The 18,341-nt window shown below is 44.8% G+C and overlaps 1 protein-coding gene across 1 annotated transcript in view; it reads left to right on the top strand.

Annotated features, from left to right (window-relative positions):
* The first annotated feature begins 6,673 nt into the window (after positions 1-6,673).
* Positions 6,674-18,341, top strand: part of STUM (stum, mechanosensory transduction mediator homolog) — a 92,415-nt gene continuing 80,747 nt past the window's right edge. Inside the window, exon 1 of the mRNA XM_075595484.1 lies at positions 6,674-7,070. Within this exon, the coding sequence (XP_075451599.1) occupies positions 6,908-7,070 (163 nt within the window). The 5' untranslated portion in view covers positions 6,674-6,907. The remainder of the gene's footprint in view (positions 7,071-18,341) is intronic.

Genomic DNA, 18,341 nt, shown 5'->3' with positions numbered 1-18,341 from the left:
ATAAACTTCCATCGCAAACCTGCGGCTGAAATCAATGCGGTTCATCTCAGGAGTCCCCCTGCTCCCGCAAACTATAAATAAAAATTATGTTACAGCAGCTTCATTACATAGCGGATAGCTGCTACAGTAACGAATTTGTTCAATTTTTTACTTGCATTTTCATACTTGTGTATTGTAGCAGGGGGTCTCCGGAGCAGAACCGCATTGATTTGAGGTACGAGGACCCCCTGCTTCCCGAGATACAGACCCTGCTATGGGGTGCCGGTATCTCCTATGCATTTAAATGTCCCATGTCACGTGACTGTGGGAATGAAATGCATAGGAGATACCGGCACCCCTTAAGGGGCCTGTATCTCGGGATGCAGGGGGTCCCCGAACCTCAAATCAATGAGGTTCTGCTCCGGAGACCCCCTGCTACAATACACTAGTATTACATTTTATATTAAAAACTTTTGATATATGTCGAGATTTGCGCAGGGAGAGGCGTCTCTCTCTCTCTCTGCAGCAGAAAGAAATCGCCGGGTGAGCCCTTTTCAGATGGTCGATCATCACGTCGCCGGTTACTCGCCAGTTTTCCATATGTTGCTATCACAGGTATTCGGAGTTTTCTGCATACCGTGTTTGCAGCGCTGTAAAAAAATGGCGATTTAAACAGCCTGGCGATTTATTTTTAACGAGGCCCCTATGACATTTCAGTGTTAGATTTCTTATCTTAACGGATGCACCTCACAAACCCTAGCAGCACCAAAATCTCTTTATCGCCGGATGCTGAATAAGCTATTGCAGACAATAAAAGATAATTACATCTCTGAAATCATCTGCGTTGAAGCTTTTACTTGTCCCTATTTTTAATAAACTAGCAAAGGCCAGATTATAATAATGTTTGTGCTGAGACATGGAAGCTTATTTATTTATTTATCAAATGTGTTACCAGGAAGTAATACATTGAGAGATACCTCTCGTTTTCAAGTATGTCCTGGGCACAGAGTTATAACAATACATGGTTACATTAAAATAACAGAGGTTATACAGTCAATTCACAGACATTTCATGGACAGTTAGGGTTGGAAAGTTGGGTGCAGGGGATAAAAGGGTTGGAGAATTTCAGATAGAAATACAGCAATTTTAACACCAACAAACATCAGCGAACGGCAGCAAACGGCTCACACCCTTTGGCTGCCCTTCAGCTGCACCAAAGGCTGTGCGCCTTTGGGGCGACGTAGATGTAGACTGAAGTGGTTCAGAATGAATGCAGCTGTGATTTCAGAGTCCTTTGATCCTCCAGGGCATTAGCATTCCAGAGGGTGGGGCTGACAGAGCACAGCAGCAAGCAAACACAGAGCTTAACCCTTGGCACGCTGGTAAATTGGTCGGGCTGAAGATTCTTGGCTGCATGAAAGTTAATGAGGAATGAATTAGGGCAAGTTTGGCTTGGTTTGCCCATCAACCATACAGATACTATTCCTATCTTGGAATTAGCTATGCTCAGATAGCACGAACATATCTGAGACTGCCATATAGCTCCAAGTCCTTACAAACACCTGACTACTTATTAAAACGCACTCTCAATAGTAAAAGCTGGGTTACAATTCGCTGAATGTGTTGAGTAAGAAGAAAATGGCTCCATATATCCCAATATATCCCAATATTATCATTCTTAACATTTATTTATAGGGAACCAAAAAATGATGCAGTAGTGCAATGGGCGTGGAAAGAATAAAATAACAATGTAACATAAAAAATTGACAATAAGTCCTGCTTAAACTTGAAAGGTGAAATAAGACATACAACTCTCTCTACTAGTGTACAGTACACCAGGGGTGTGCAGACCTTTTGATCTGCGCCCCCCTGCCTGCTCTCCTCCCCAGCTCGCGTCCCCCTTCTCCTTACTTTGTGTCCAGCATTTGTGATGTCACGAGATCATGTGACGTCACATTGCCATGGCAACGTGACGTCATGTGACCCTACGGCATCATTTGATGCTGCGTTACCATGGCAATGCATTGCCAGAAGCCGCCGGAGACAAGGTAAGGGAACTTACAGAGGCCTTGCGCACTCCGTCTGTATTTATTTGATATTATTTGGGGAAGAGCGTGGGGCCTATGTAAGCACTGCCCCCCAGAAAATGTCAGTTCGCCCCCCCCCCCCCAGTTTTTGCACCCTTGCAGTACACTACTATGATATGTAATTAATATTAAGATTAATAATCGATAACTTGTTCATCCCATCTATTGTTGTGTTCTCAGTTGTACAGAAACACAGCACCGCTTTCTTTCAAGCACACTTGAACATATGAGGCAAACTTATTGATTGCTTTGTCTCAGGAACTGAATAGGGCTGTGTCTACATAAAGCAGGTTATATCTATCCACTTTCCAAGATGGCTCCTTACAGCCAGGAGTGGGTTTTGAGTGTGAGTGGGGAGTGGGATTTGAAAGGGATGAGGATTGAGTTAGTGGGATTCGAGTGAGAGGAGGGGGGTATTGAGTGTGGGGAGGCGAGGGACAGTATTGAGTGTGAGGATGGAGAATTGAGTGTGAGGGGGAGAAAGTGGGATTTGAGAGCGGGTGTGGGATTTGAGTAGGTTTAGGGATTGGAGAGGGAGGGGAATTGAGATAGAGGAGGGCATTGATTGAGAGAAGAGGAGGGGCGAGAGTGACTGAGCAAGAGAGAGAGTGTAAGTAAGAGAGGGTATGAGGGGGTGTAAGAGGGGAAGGAAGAGAGGGTGTGGGAGAGGTGGAGGCATGAGAGGGGAAATAGTGGGGGAGGAGTGAGTGAGAGAGGGGTAGTAAGTGAGCGAAAGGGGGGAATGAGTGAGCAAGAGAGGAAGGGGGAGAGTGAGCAGGAGAGGGAGAGGGTGTATGAGGGGGGGGGGTGAGGGAGGGGTGGAAGTATGAAGGGGTGGGTGTGTAAGAGAAAGAGGTGGGCTCACAAGGTGTCGGTGGCCCTGCAGCCAAATATAAGTATTAATTGTAGTAGTACGGTATTAGCTACTTTGTCACACTTTGGCACTTTAGCCCTAATGCCCTGCTGAATTAATTAGAGTCCATCTACGAAACGCGTAGGATTTTATACAATATCGAAACATTATATCGATTCTAGATACCACCATTCAGTTGATCTCCGTGTCCGTGATACAGAGCCGGTCTGACTCACGCTGATTCGTTGTCTTACCAGTGACGGGTCTGACGTTGTCAGCGGCTAGAACGGAGAGACACAGGAGTCTGATTAAGGCGGCATGCCTGGTGAGGGAGAGTCCTTCCCTTCATTGCATGAGAACTCCATACGGACATTGCACTGTTGCGAGGAGCAGTAACCCCGCCGGGATCCCGCTGATCGAGAGCCAGGAACAACTGGACGCTTTTCGACAAAGACAGAGGAGCTGATCGAATTGCTGGGGATCGGAAGGGAGCAGCTGTGCGCCATAGGGTAACATGTACCTGACATGTAACGCTTGTTAACACTTTATTGGATGTACGTGCAATACTTACCCTTATTCTACTATTCATTTAATATAATCTACTACACAATGAGAGCTGTGCGCTGTCTTTTGTTTCTCTTTATCAGCCCTACAAGATGTTGAGCCATCTTTCTTGACTGGCGGCAGACTCTCTGGTAGTGTGTTATACAATTCACTTGTGTCACAAAACATAAATATATTTATATTAATATCACTTTACATATATTATTCACTATTATTATAAAAACGTATTCATTTTACGGTTTATTGAAGGGGTTTATCACTTTTTATATATATATATATATAACACATATCTATATAAGATTTTATCCCATTATAATCTATATAAAAGTCACAATAAGTTTGCGCAATATTGTTCACTTTTTGCTACTAATGCCCTGCAACTGGCCCTGACCTTACCAGGCAAACCCTATACGTTTGAAAGGTGGAGGTACCGCCCGGAAGCATTGGGAAAGTAGTGGGGGGGTCGAACCTCTTGTTAATCTCTCCCAGGACCTGGGGATCTTTGATCAGATTCCGAAAGCGTCTCATTTTAGCTTCCCTGTCAAGCAGCTGGGTTTATACTTCCATTCTGCCACAAATAATTAGTGCAGAGATAGCGGATTTATGTCACAGTAATGTTTACCACTTATACTGTTCCTTTGTATACTTTCTTCATAGTAAGACAGAGGAATCTACTATCACGGCCCCTTTAAACCTCCAACATCCCCATAAAAATTCTGGGATGTTTTCTGTTTCTAACGGACTTGGCCGCGCGTCAGCCGCACTTCCCGTTCAGTGCTAATGGCGCTTAACATTGAAAGCGCCCGTGGCGCCGAAAACAAAGGAAAACATGCCGCATCTGCCCGCGATTTCAAAAATCGCGGGGAAACGGCCGCAGGAGACTAAAGACGGCCGCCACTGTAGTTAACGCTCAGTAACGGGCAATACAGGTTTTCTTTCACTCCTTCTTCTGGTCAGATAACAATGGGGCCCAGATCCACAAAAGGGTGCTAAGTTTTAGCACACCTTTACTCCAATTCATTCGAGAAGGAGTAAAGGCATGCTAAAGTTGAGCCCCCCTTTCCTGGATGACATACAGTACTATCCTTATAGAAGTTGGAGCATTTAGCAATAGCCAAATGGAAAATAACTAAATATATTTCAAATCTTTCATGCTGCATCAATTCATAAAGCAAAGCTGCCCTCGTTTGTTGAAAGGCCATGTCAAAACGTATACAATTATATAAAGGAGTAAGGCACCTGAAGGAGCTTTAGATATAATATTTACTGTAAGCTTTTGGGACAGCAAAAGGTCATATGCAACAGCCTCCGTGCAAGAAATTAATCATATGTACACTGCATGAATGCTTCCTATTTGGAACATCGAGACTAGAGCTGTGGATCTGTTGAGCCCTCTATTTTCCATAATAAACATTATAAAGGCGATAAGGCATGGAATACCTTTTATTGGATTAAAATAGTACTGTATCTACTCATTGTGCTCTTCCTCCTTCCTGATCTTTATTTGTTCCTTTGGATTCCAAACCTGCCGTCCTTTTGCTTCTAGAGGGTTCGGCAAAGTGTTCCAGGCCTGTATGGCAGTAATTTGTATATAATGATATCACAACAGCTCCCATATAAATCAAGTCGCACTGAACCCACCTCCCATTCTTCAAAATGTGCTTAGGTTAAGATTATGAATGTAACCCCCAAACACCGGCTATGAATCACATAAAATGAGTTACAGAAACATCATTGTTTAGTCTCTCAGCCATATAGATAGTGCGTGGTTAGGTGCTGACTGGGCGTGGATGAAAGTGCAGTATGGGAATGGCCGCCAGGAACTCTTATAAAAGAAAAGGCATTCATTGAATGGCTGTCCAATTTCACTGAGCAGGGAGAGAGCAGGGTTGCTGCTGGGGGGCTGGGCAGCTTCCTCTATCCTGATTGGCGGCTGCTGGGTAATGTAAGGATAACTGATAGTCTACTAGCTCACCAGATAGTAAATACTGTAGCCGGTGCAAAGGGATGGTACTGGCAAGGCAAGTAAATAAGAAGACAACAAGGAAGTCTCCCACAGATCCCTTTTACCACTGCACAACAGGCTAATGATAAATAGCCTGTTGTGCAGAGGTAAAAGGGATCTGGGGGTAATGTAAGGAGCCTGAGGGTGGCGCCAAGGAGAGAAGGAAACAGCATGGAGTGGTGTATGTGAGTGTGTGTGCCTGTCTGTCTCTCGAGCGTGTCACACCTTTCACCATTGTGTCCAGTATTTTTGGAGAAGTTATCTGGCATCCCTATATCCTGTGTCATCATGAGATTTAGATCTGGTTTCTATTTTCTAACTGTAATCCTGGTGCATTCGGGTTCTCAACAGTTGTATGGAAAATGGGGACTCCAGGACTGGGCTAAAACCTAATAATAAAATTAAAGGTGCAGGCCACCCCTTTAAAGCAAGGGGTCCAGGAGCTGAACTGTGTTAATTTTGGCTCTGGGCACTCCCTGGGTCAGAGAAACATACCTGTAAAGCTGACGGCAATACTTCTGCATATTTAAATCCCCACTTGTACAGCGGGCCAAAGGGAAGCCGGAATGTCATTGGCTATTGGTCCGTGTAGTGAGGAAGGTTTAATCGGCCATTTTGTTTCCCCTGGAGGAGACGGTACTGCTGCTAGTTTTTACAGGTATGTATATTGGGAACCACATGGTCCCTGGAGCTAAACCACAGTGTTATCAGCTCAGGGGATAGGAAACAGGGGGACTCCAGAACTGATATTAACACCAGCTAGCTCTGGGAATCCCCTGCTTCCCAAGCATGTACAAAAAAAGGTGAGGAGTAAAAATGTTAATTGAGCAAGGGGAACTGCTCCTTTAAGGTTTGCAATAATGTAAACATATAGTGGAATGTGCTATATATTAAACTACAGTACTGTATATACTATCTCTTCAAAAAGTAACCATGCCAAGAAAAAAAAAACTTCAGGAAAAAACCTATACACAAATAAAAGGAACAGACTGGAAGCAAAGGAACTGAATGATATCTGCAAAGCATCCATGAAAATATGATGAATAAAATAATAATAAAACAAACATGAATGAGCAGTCTCTTTAATTCAGACACTCCTGGTGGAAGCTTCTCCCTGTCTGCTCTGAGCCAGAGGGGGGAGGGAGGGGGAGAGAAGGAAGAGGGAGGGAGAGAGAGAAGAGGGAGGGAGAGAAGAAAGAGGGAAAGATGGAGAGAGAATGAGGAGGTAGAGAGAGAAGGAGGACGTGAAGAGAGAGGGAGTAAGAGAGAGAGGGAGGAGGAGCAGTATTCCTTGTAGTCTCTCACCATCTGACCCCACAACCTGACACCAAGTTGCAGGACTCACATCTCCTCGCTGCGGGTCTTACACATCACTGACACCTTAATCACAACGACAGGGCAACCTCAGGAACAGAGAACATGGACATCAAAGAAGGGGACATGATAGAGAGGGGCACGTCTGCCAGTGGGGTCGTGGTCCAGGTCAGAGAGAAGAAGGGACCCCTGCGAGCTGCCATTCCTTACATGCCCTTCCCAGTAGCTGTCATCTGCCTGTTCCTCAATACTTTTGTGCCAGGGCTGGGTAAGTCTCCTGCCTCCTGCTCTGTGTGAGTCTCCTGCCTCCTGCTCTGTGTGAGTCTCCTGCCTCCTGCTCTGTGTGAGTCTCCTGCCTCCTGCTCTGTGTGGGGTGGAAAGAGAGCGCTATTCTCTCGGATGGATGATGTTTGTAAGGTGTCTGATATCCCAGATATAATAGGTTCTCTGGTGACTTTTTTCTTTGCTGTAATTCCCTTCTAGTCAGTGACCCCTTATTGTCTTATGGGCAGATCTGAGCCTGTATTGGGATAGAAATCAGTGTGTTCTCAGTTGGTTTGTGTGTGGGATCAAAGGGAATCTTTCCAAAGTTGTCTTGTCTTTTCTCTGAAGGCTTCCAATTCCAACTCTGTACACCGTGCTAAGACCAATGGTGTGATGGCAATCAGTGACACTGAGAATCACTACTATTTTTATATCTCTTAAAGAGGTGTATTTTAACCCCCCCTCTTCTGCAACAGGGGCTAGCAAAGCAATGCGTGGCAGGCGCCCCTGGCAGCTAGGGAGTTAATGGATCTGTCTTCTCCCACCCCCCACCTAATGCCAAAGCCACTGACTAACCTGTTAAAGATCCAGTGTGGCAGATCTGGTAGGATAATGAAGTGACAGTCTCAGTGACAGCCATTGAGTTGAGGGAACTTTAATAAGGGTAAAACAGGGGGGGGGGGGGGACACCTTTTCAGCTCATTATCCGGTGGTCTGGCTCCCTTATACAGCTGGAAAGTTGTTTAGTTTGAGCATAAATCACTGCTATTTTAATGGTGTTTTCACTACTCTTACCAACCTATGCTGAGCAGTATTCAGTCACTGAGCAGTAAAGATGGTTACATTGTATTTTTTGTGTACAACATTTGTTTTTGTATTGTATGTCTTTATTGTTTTCAAAATAATTGGCTAGCATAATACAAATGTTGTCCAAATACAATATACTGATATATCAAACACTTACCTATTATTATTTTTAGCGGGACTGGAGAAATGTAATAACAAAGTACAGTAAGGGCGAATAAAAGTTACTTTTAACAGATTGCTCAATTTCCTGCTTGGTTTTGCCTCGCATGTAATTCGTTGAAGGCTGCTAGCAGCCGAATTAGTCTCAGAAATGTAGGATACTTTGCAAGTTGTGATACCTTTCACCGGACTAACACATCACGGTTGTCTTGTGTATACTTTCAAGTCTTGAGGTCCCGTCCTCAGAGGCGAATGTCAAATGTTAGAGGGTCTCCCACACGTGACGCAAATCGATAGAAACGTTTATACAACTGCAGAATAGGTGGATTTATTTTTGATGTAAAAACATTTTATAATCTGTGCATCAAGTAACTAGTCTCTATGTCCTCCTATTGCCACTTTCTAAATCACATGGTGTAAAATCTAAAGCCACAACCTAAATATATTGATAACTTGACACAAGTGGACGCATGATGAAAATGGCTCAATTTGCATCTTTGTTGTACCAAATTTGCCTTGATACATCACCCCCTCTTATGTAGTTGGCAAATCTGCATTGTCCTTGATGCTTGTTGTGTTTGGTTTAGCCTCTGGCAGTGAAGACGTTAAATAAATGAGGCACTGTGTAATCGTAGCTGTGTAGAGGGACCTTGAGATTTCCCTTTACTGGATGTTGTGCCTCACAGGAGATGTACAGGTGGAGCAAAGACCATATAACAACAAGCTATCCTTAGTGGCAAATCCATGGTGCACAATTAGCTCCCAATAAAATCAGTTCCTTTCTTTCCTCATTTAAAGGTAAGAGTTCTTCATCCTGGGTTAACCCATTCACTTCTATAGTGAACTGGAATACATTGAAGAAGAGCAATCTATTTATTGTATCCTGCGGGAATAACCGTCCCCAACACCTACCCCCCACACTTACCCCTCCAAGGGGCAGATCCACAAAGCTCCTTTAGTGACGTAACGAGGCAGTAACTTCAGTTATCATCTTGTTAAGTGATGACGGGGATCTTCAAAGCTGCCTAACGAGGCATTACGTGTTGTCTTAAAGCTAAGATGGCCTGTCGTTAACATTAACGGACGTTAGTGCTAACGATATGCAAATGAGGCATGGACCACCTCGTCGCATCTCTACAGCATTCTGTTAAAGTGAACGCGGTACGTAACGCTATGTTGGTTATGGGTCTTGTTGTTCCTGGTGTTAGGTAAGCACATACTGTAACACCAGGTAGCAGAAACATTGTTAGCCTTATCCAGGGTTCTGAAGTGGGACAATTAGGTTTTCTATGTTGCCTTAGCAATATAGGAAGCCAAAGTGAATATCCTGGCCTGGATAGATTTGGCTTTTTTATTATTTTTTGTAGTTTAAAGCAGGAATCCTAGCTGCATTTTTTGATTGTTTGTTTGTTTGTTTTTTCCCCTTTGATTTGTGCATCAATCCCATCCACACAATGATGAGTAATTAGTTAAGTTGCCGATCGATCTGTTTTCCTGTGATCGATCGGTGAAGATTTGGTTCGGGGGTTCACTAAATGAATGCAGAGGAGTATTCTGTTTCAGAAGAAGGGGATCTGACTTTGTTGCTATAGAAACAAGAAAGGCTTGTTACATTATCTATACTATAATTCTAAGTTTTCCGTTTGTATGTCAGAAGTATCGATATCTCACAAACGGCACCACATAGCACAATGAAACTTTCACTGTACATTCTGCGGCGGATTTGTAGGTCAACGCAACTATTTTGAGCTTCGAATGTGACTCACCTCCCAAATTATGGACATTCTAATGTCCAGCAAATCTCTTAGTGCAGGAGCAGGGGGCGTGGCTACTAAGGGAGGGGGAGTGTCAGTGCTTCAGAGCTGTGTCTGATGTGAGATGTGCAGGGGAGATGTGCTGAAGGGGGGGAGGGGGAGAAAACGGAGTGAGTGGGGGGGAAGAAAATGGAGTGAGGGAGGGGGGAAGAAAACGGAGAGAGGGGGAGAGAGAACACAGAGTGAGGGGGGAAGAAAACGGAGTGAGGTGGGGGAAGAAAATGGAGTGAGTGAGGGGGGAAGAAAACAGAGTGAGTGAGGGGGGAAGAAAACAGAGTGAGTGCGGGGGGAAGAAAATGGAGTGAGTGAGGGGGGGAGAAAATGGAGTGAGTGGGGGGGAGAAAACGGAGTAAGTGGGGGGGAGAAAACGGAGTGAGGGGGGGGAGAAAACGGAGTGAGTGGGGGGGAGAAAACGGAGGGGGGGAGAAAACGGAGGGAGTGAGGGGGAGGAGAAAACGGAGTGAGTAAGGGGGGGAGAAAACGGAGTGAGGGAGGGAGGGGGGGAGAAAACAGAGTGAGTGAGGGAGAAAACTGAGTGAGTGAGGGAGGGAGGGGGGAGAAATGGAGTGAGGGGGGGAGAAAACAGAGTGATGGGGGAAATGGAGTGAGGGGGGAACTGAGTGAGTGGAGAAAATAGTGAGGGGGGAACAGAGTGAAGGGGGGAACAGATTGAGGGGGGAACAGAGTGGGAGGGGGAAATGGAGTGGGAGGGGGGACACGGAGTGGGAGGGGGGAGAAAGGAGAGAAGGGGGCTAGAGAGAGAGGGTAAGGGAGAGAAAGGAGAGAGAGAGGGGGAAGGGAGAGAGAAATGGGGGGGGAGAGAGAGCGAGCAATGGGGGGAGAGAGAGAACAATGGGGGGGGGGAGAGGGGAGGGAATGTTGTAGAGGGAAAATAGAGACACAGAGAGACACACACACAAAGAGACACAGAGACACACACACACACAGAGACACACACAGAGGCAGACACACATAGACAGACAGACACACAGACACACAGACACACAGAGACAGACAGACACACACATACAGACACAGAGACAGCCCCCTCCCCTAATAGCCCTCCCCCCCCCCCCCCGCTCCTGCTCTAAAAAAATTGCAGGACAGACGATCGCTCATGGTGATGTCACCGTTCTCAAGCATGAGTGAGCTCAGCGGCAGTGTGGCCGCAGCCTAAAGCAGCGCGGAGTGGTGTGCCGGCAGCGGGGGAGGGGGGTCGGGGAGATGTGCTGGCAGCTGGGGAGGGGGGTCGGGGAGATGTGCCGGCAGCGAGGGGAGATGCGGCAGCAGCGTGGGGAGATGTGCCGGCAGCGGGGAGGGGGGGGGGGGAGATGTTCAGGCAGCGGGGGAGATGTACCAACGGTGGTGGGGGGGGGGATGTGGCGGCAGCGGGGGAAGATGTAACAGCGGGGGGGGGGGGGGGCGGGGAGATACATTCCCCGGGCGAAGCCGGGTACAAAAGCTAGTAATACATAAAAAGACATTCAGAGTTGTTTTTTTAAAATGCTACACGTATATTCTCATAGTACAGAACTGATTTATTTTAAAAATCGCATATATTGCTTGGTCTGCAGCTTTAAAAAAAGTGAGATCTTTCATTTGCTACAGTATATATAGAAATGAAAACAATCACAGTTTGCAGTACTGTAACAAGATGATCGAAAAATCGAATATCTATGTGATTATGCTTTAAAAATAGACATTGGGGTTGATGTATCAAGGCAAATTTGGAGGAAAAGTGATGCTAATTTTTTCAATGCATCAAGATCTTTGCTCCGAGTTCTGTGCGATGTGGATAAGCTCTGCGATTTGGGGAGTGCCAACAGGATGTTAGTTACATGATACATGGATTATAATCAGATATAACAAAATCTGCCTCCTCGTGCGGCACTTATTTTGTTAGCGTTGAAAATTCTTATGACGTTTTCCATAACAAAACATAATACATTTCAACCAGACCAGAAAATACCACTTCACAGTGATTACAATATTCCTTTACATTTAACAGTACAGTAAATTATTAAATAATATATTAAAATTACATATAATTTAGACCGGCGCCACTTTTTTATCATGTATTTGCACACACAAAAAAAATACACTAAGTTCTGAAGCGAGCTACACTCTCCTGGGTAACAATTTGCTTCAAATGTGAGAAATACTTTCTTTAATTATACTGCATGGAGACATGCGCCCAAACACACTTCTATTCACACTTTCTTTACATCGAAACATCTCCTCCAGTGTAAAAGACCGACGGTCGCAGAACTGATGTAAAGCTGGCGGCAAATATACAGTAGCACCAAAAATATGAAGCTCTATTGATTTCAATGGTTGTTAGGGTTGGAGTTTGGGCAGACACCAGAGCGGCTTTGCATCTGGGAGACTTTGATACATACAGTAGCCGCAATATATGTCTGAGAGACACTCCGGGGGATATGGTATATAAAACAGAGGTACCATTTCCTGTAAAACAGAGAGCAAATATTGACACTCGTGTCAATGTATCCCAGCGGTGTATGTATGAAGCTTATTAGATTGTTTCTTCATTTGGCGTTGATCTCTAAGCAGCAGAGGAGAATGTCACCTCAGGTCTGGCAGAGTTATTTGATGGAAATAATGATAAAGTGCTGACATTTGCATGTCATTTCCCAGAATCCCTGGCTGCAGTGGAAGCACTGTACAGGCAGTCCTCGGTTATCCAACGGATTCGGCTCTGGAAGTAGCGTTGGATAGTAAAACCGTTGTAAAGTGAGTCCCATGTTAATCAGTGGCGGTGAGCGTTGGATAACGCATTCAGACGTCGAAAAATTGCCCTTAGGGTTGCATTGTAAAGCGTTGGATATGCCATTCGTTGTAAAGTGAAACCTTGGGTAGCGAGGACCACCTGTATGCAGTTTGAGTACGGGGTAAGACAGGCTTACGTGTCTGTGAATGTGATTATAGGTGTTCTTTATCATTGCTGCACGGGGGAGGGCTTGTGTCTCTCTTCTACTCACCATAAAGTATTTGTGTACTTGCTATGCATATAGAAATGAGAACTGCACCAGTTATCGGCTCAGTGGTGTCTCCGCTGTAGAGAATTAGGACGAACGTATTTTCCTTACTGCTCTTATAACCACTCTCCAAAAAGGCTGATAGACGCAATTGAAAGAAAGCTGGAGCAAAGCACATTGATACAGTACATTGACGCAAAGTACGTGCACAGTGAAAAGGATGCAATCTGCACCTGTTTTTGGAGCAATTCACCAATTTGCAAAACTTGATACATATCCACCTCTGTGTCAAACTATACTGCAATAACTGGGGTTACAGCCTTAGACATTTAGGCCCATATCTACTAAGCAGTGCTATTCCAGAGGCCCCTTCCAGCACCGGAAGACCCCTTACATTTGTCATGAGGTGTGTTCTGACACTGGAAGCTGTCTGATAGCATAGCACCATTAGGTAAATACGGAACTTTTTGGCTTATCCTGTTTTGCTGTCTTAGCCTCTTAGGCCAGGTCCCCAGTGGCCGCTGCGACGCGTGCTGCGGCGTGCGCGCCACACACAACAGCACAGCCCTCTATGGGGAAGGCCCCAGTGGCCGTGTGTGTGTGGGCACGCAAAACGCTGTGAGGCGTACGCCTGCAGAGAAAACAAGAATTTTGTCTTGCCGCAAAGCGGTCACATGCTCGGCAGGCAGCCAATGGAAGGGCAGATATGCCCCGCCAAGGCCGTGCCCCCTCCCCCCCGTCATGGCCCCGTCCCCCCATGCATCCCATCGCTCCCCTACAGACCGCCGATCGCGGCTGCAGTCTGTGTGAGTAAGTGCAGCGGGATTAAAAAATAGTGCAGCTTAATGCCAGAGGACCCCTGGTTCAGATAATGTTAACAAAAGGAATTACAATTACACCTAGAACACATTTTGGGAACTAGACTTAGAACAGAACACTACATTTTATTCTTCGATACCTTTTTTGTTTTCTATACTAGGGTTGCCAGACGTACCTTATTTCATTGACTTGTCCCGTTGTGCAGAATTATTCCGTATTTTACTGCCTTGACATGAAATGCCTGAACTTGAAATTACTGTAATGAAATCAGTCATAAAAACGTAATAGATTTCTACTTGAGTGTAATAGTTACCTTTTCCGATAGATGTCGCCTTACTAAATGATTAAAATAATAAAGTTAGGCCACTGCCTGGTCATCTCCTGACAAGGAGCAGCTCAGTGAGCCTGACTGGCACTGAGTTTGAAGCAGGGGAACCTGGTTCAATTCCCGGTGTCAGCTCCTTGTGACCTTGGGCAAATGACTTTATCTACCTGTGCCTCGGGCACCAAAATCATAGATTGTAAGCTCCACGGGGCAGGGACTGTGCCTGCAAAATGTCTCTGTAAAGCGCTATGTAAACTAGCAGCACTATACAAGAACATATTATTATTATCTCCTAATACCATGGCCCCCACCCTTATAAGCGTTACTTTTTCTCCCACTGCCACTTGTTAGCTCAGTGCACGTCTCTCCCCGCCCCGGCCAAGAGCAGAGAGGATAAAACCCAAAGAATATAGCGGTCAAGTGGGAGATGCCATTCAGCACAAAGCATTTGCAAACCATTCATCACTCAATATGACGTCACATTTTCAAACGGGATTTTGGCGTCCCGTATTAAATAAACTGAAATGGGGCAACCCTATAATGGCAGAGAATTTTCTAAACTATAGGTAGCTTCATCTATCAGATTTACTTGATATTCTCTGTAATGTAAATATTTCAGCCAGTATTGTGATTTATTGTTTTCTTACTATTGGTGTTTTTTGTTGTTTACTTTTCCCATTTCTCTTTTTGGGGGGGGGGGGAGGGAGTGGTTTTCCATGTTTTATGCAACAAACATGCACATAACCTTACACATGAGCTAGTCAACCTGCTATTTTTAAGACAGTTACGATTCCACCGTTGCCATAGCAATAGAATTGATATCAACATGATTTGTTATGCGATTCATATACTACAGGAGACATTGTTACTGCTGAGAAGTAGACGGTGTGTGAGTTAAATTAGTAGTAGCAATCTTTCATAGTTTAAAATATACATTACGTGGGAATAAAAATGTAGTTGAATCACAAAGTGTCTCACAACATCTTCCAGTTTCACGTTATATAAACACATGTATTCAGCTAGTTATCTTGATATTAAAAGACTAAGGGCTAGATTCACACAGCTTCGTTAAATCAGGGCTCATAACGTGATGTTTCCTAGAACAGTTATTTTCTCTGAGGTTAACGCAGGGGTGCGCAAACTGCATGCGCTGCGCCCCCATGCCTGCTCTCCCCTTGTGTCGCGCGCCCCCCCCCCCCTTACCTGTAATGAAGCATTAAATTATGCCAAGGGGTCATGTGACATCACGTGACCCGCGGCATCATTTGACACCGCGTGTCCATGGCAACGAGCGCCTTGCCATGGAGAGCGTGGAGTGAAGCCAGGAAAGTGAGCCGCGCCCTTCCAAAAAAGTCTTGCGCCCCCCCCCCCCCAGTTTGCGTACCCCTGGGTAAACGCATACCAGAAAGCTAAGTATACGCATCACAAGCATAGATTAGCTTCCAATAATGTGACGTTAAGTATGTCTCAGCATTACTTCCTTACTAGGGCTGCCAAATATACGTTTTATAATACGGGCACCGATATACATTATGAAAGTGTGACATCATTATGAGGGATGAATGATTTGCAAAAGCTTTGTGCTGAATGCTATCTCCCGCTTGACCGCTATAGTCTTTGGTTTTTATCCTCTCTGCTCTTGGCCGGGATGGAAGAGACGCTCGCTGAACTAACAGGTGGCGGTGGGAGAAAAAGTAACTCTGATAGGGGCGGGTGTCATGGTATTATGACATGACCAGGCAGTATCCCAACTTTACCAAGTAAGGCGTCATCTACCCGGAAAAAGTAACTATTACACGCAAGTAGAAATCTGTTACATTTTTAAGATTTCATGGCAGTCATTTTAAGTTCAGGTATTTCACGTAAAGACACAAAATTACGAGATAATTATGCATCCCGACAGACCTTTCTGGGACAAGACGATGAAATAAGGGACAATCGCATATATACAGGATGTCTGGCAACTCTATTCCATACAGACCCTGAAAAGAGAAAAAACAAGTGGGGGTGTGGGGGGGGGGGGGGGGAGAGGGTGTGGGGGGGGGGGGGGGAGAGGGTGTGGGGGGGGGTGGGGGGGTGGTGAGAACGGGGGGAGAGGAGGATGAGAACTGTACTGTTTCGTAGAGTACCCATTGACTTATATACCCCCACAACACTCTATACAAAACGTTGAGAGATACCTGTGAACACACCTGAGATACGTGCTGTTGAATAAGTGAGAGGGTGATGAAGTCGATTAGATGAAACGCGTAGGGTTGCCAATACGCATAGTGTCACGAACAATACGCGTGCGGAGAGGCAGAGAAGCCTCCCAGCTCCAAGTAGAAGCGAAAGCCTGCAAGTACCAGGAAGCGGCAGTGAGGCATTGCTGTTGCCGGAGCAGCTGATTTGGAGGCGACACAGCCCACACCCGGTTGTGGAAAGCAGTGAACGCCGGAACGTGCTAAAGCATTGTGCAGGGCTGCGTACAGAGACGGAGCATGAGCATATCTCATAACATGCCTGATTTCAAGCCACGTTTGTGAGTGAGCTATTTTTACCAGTCCAGACCATTAAATTGTGTATTATTAATACGCTAGGAGGGCGCCTGTTCTTCTTTTTGCAGGTATCTTTGAAGGAAGGGGTGTTTCCTGAGTTCAGGCTGCAAAGACCCCGGAGGACTTTTACATTGGGACTGGTCATAGTATTCTATATTTTATCAGACTCTTACATAGTTACATAGTTACATAGTAGATGAGGTTGAAAAAAGACGTAGGTCCATCAAGTTCAACATATGCTAAATTTAGACAACAGATACTTTATCCTATATCTATACTTAATTATTGATCCAGAGGAAGGCAAACAAAAAACCCCATTAAGGGGAAAAATTAATTCCTTCCTGACTGCAAGAATTGGCAATCGGATTAATCCCTGGATCAACATCCTTCCCATGTATACTTATTTGGTATAACCCTGTATACCTTTCCCATCTAAAAAGATGTCCAACCTTTTTTTGAACAAATCTATTGTATCTGCCATCACAGTCTCCATGGGTAATGAATTCCACATTTTAACTGCCTTTCCTTTGTTGCTGGTGAAATTTCCTTTCCTCCAACCTTAAGGGATGGCCCCGAGTCCTTTGTACTGCCCGTGGGATGAATAGTTCTTTTGAAAGCTCCTTGTATTGTCCCTGAATATATTTGTATATAGTTATCATATCCCCTCTTAGACGCCTCTTTTCTAATGTAAATAAATCTAATTTAGCTAGCCTCTCCTCATAAGTTAGAATGTCCACCCCCTTTATTAATTTGGTGGCTCTTATCTGCACTCTCTCTAGTTCCATAATGTCTTTTCTTAGGATTGGTGCCCAAAATTGTACTCCATATTCAAGGTGTGATCTTACTAATGCTTTGTAAAGGGGCATAATTATGTTTACTTCCCTTCCATCCATTGCCCGTTTGATGCAAGATAAGATCTTGTTTGCCTTTGCAGCTACTGCATGACATTGGGCACTATTGCTAAGCCTGCTGTCTACAAGTACTCCTAAATCCTTCTCCATCAAGGATTCCCCCAATATATCTCCATTTAATTTGTAAGTCGCCTTTTTATTCTTGCATCCCAAATGCATAACCTTACATTTATCTGTATTAAACCTCATCTGCCATTTACCTGCCCACATTTCCAGTCTCTCCAAGTCCTTCTGAAGAGAAATTACATCCTGCTCTGATTCTATTACCTTACACAATTTAGTATCATCAGCAAAGATGGAGACTTTGCTCTCGATCCCAACCTCAAGGTCATTAATAAACAAGTTAAAAAGCAGGGGTCACAGTACCGATCCCTGAGGTACTCCACTCACGACTTTAACCCAACCTGAAAAAGTTCCATTTATGACAACCCTCTGTCTGTCCTTTAACCAGTTTTCAATCCAGGTGCATATATTATTACTGAGTCCAATTTTCTTTATTTTGTACACCAACCTCTTGTGTGAAACCGTATCAAAAGCCTTTGCAAAATCTATTTTCTTTTAATTAATCAAGAAAATGTTGCAACCCCCAGTTTGCACGCCCCTGGGAGAACAAACAGCATTGCTGCTTTAAAACAACAGAGGCCTATGTGCATTTAACCCATATCATTTTATTATCTATCCCCCTGAGCATGTCCCGCGCTTCTCACCCCTCCCTTGTTTATCAGTGTTAAAAAAGCACGTTTTCATAATCTCTCGCGCCTGTAACCATGGTAACCTTGACAATGCGCCGTCATCCAGAGAAACCTTCACTTATACCTCCCGGACACTTAACATTTCAGACGCTTATATCTCAGAGCGTCAGATTTTTTAAAAACGTGGTAAAAACAGCGTTGGAAAGGAAAATAAA

The sequence above is a fragment of the Ascaphus truei genome, chromosome 4, assembly GCF_040206685.1.
Source record: "Ascaphus truei isolate aAscTru1 chromosome 4, aAscTru1.hap1, whole genome shotgun sequence".
In the NCBI taxonomy this organism is placed as follows: Eukaryota; Metazoa; Chordata; class Amphibia; order Anura; family Ascaphidae; genus Ascaphus; species Ascaphus truei.
The sequence above is the reverse complement of the archived record's forward strand: the minus strand, read 5'-3'. Positions and strand labels throughout refer to the sequence as shown.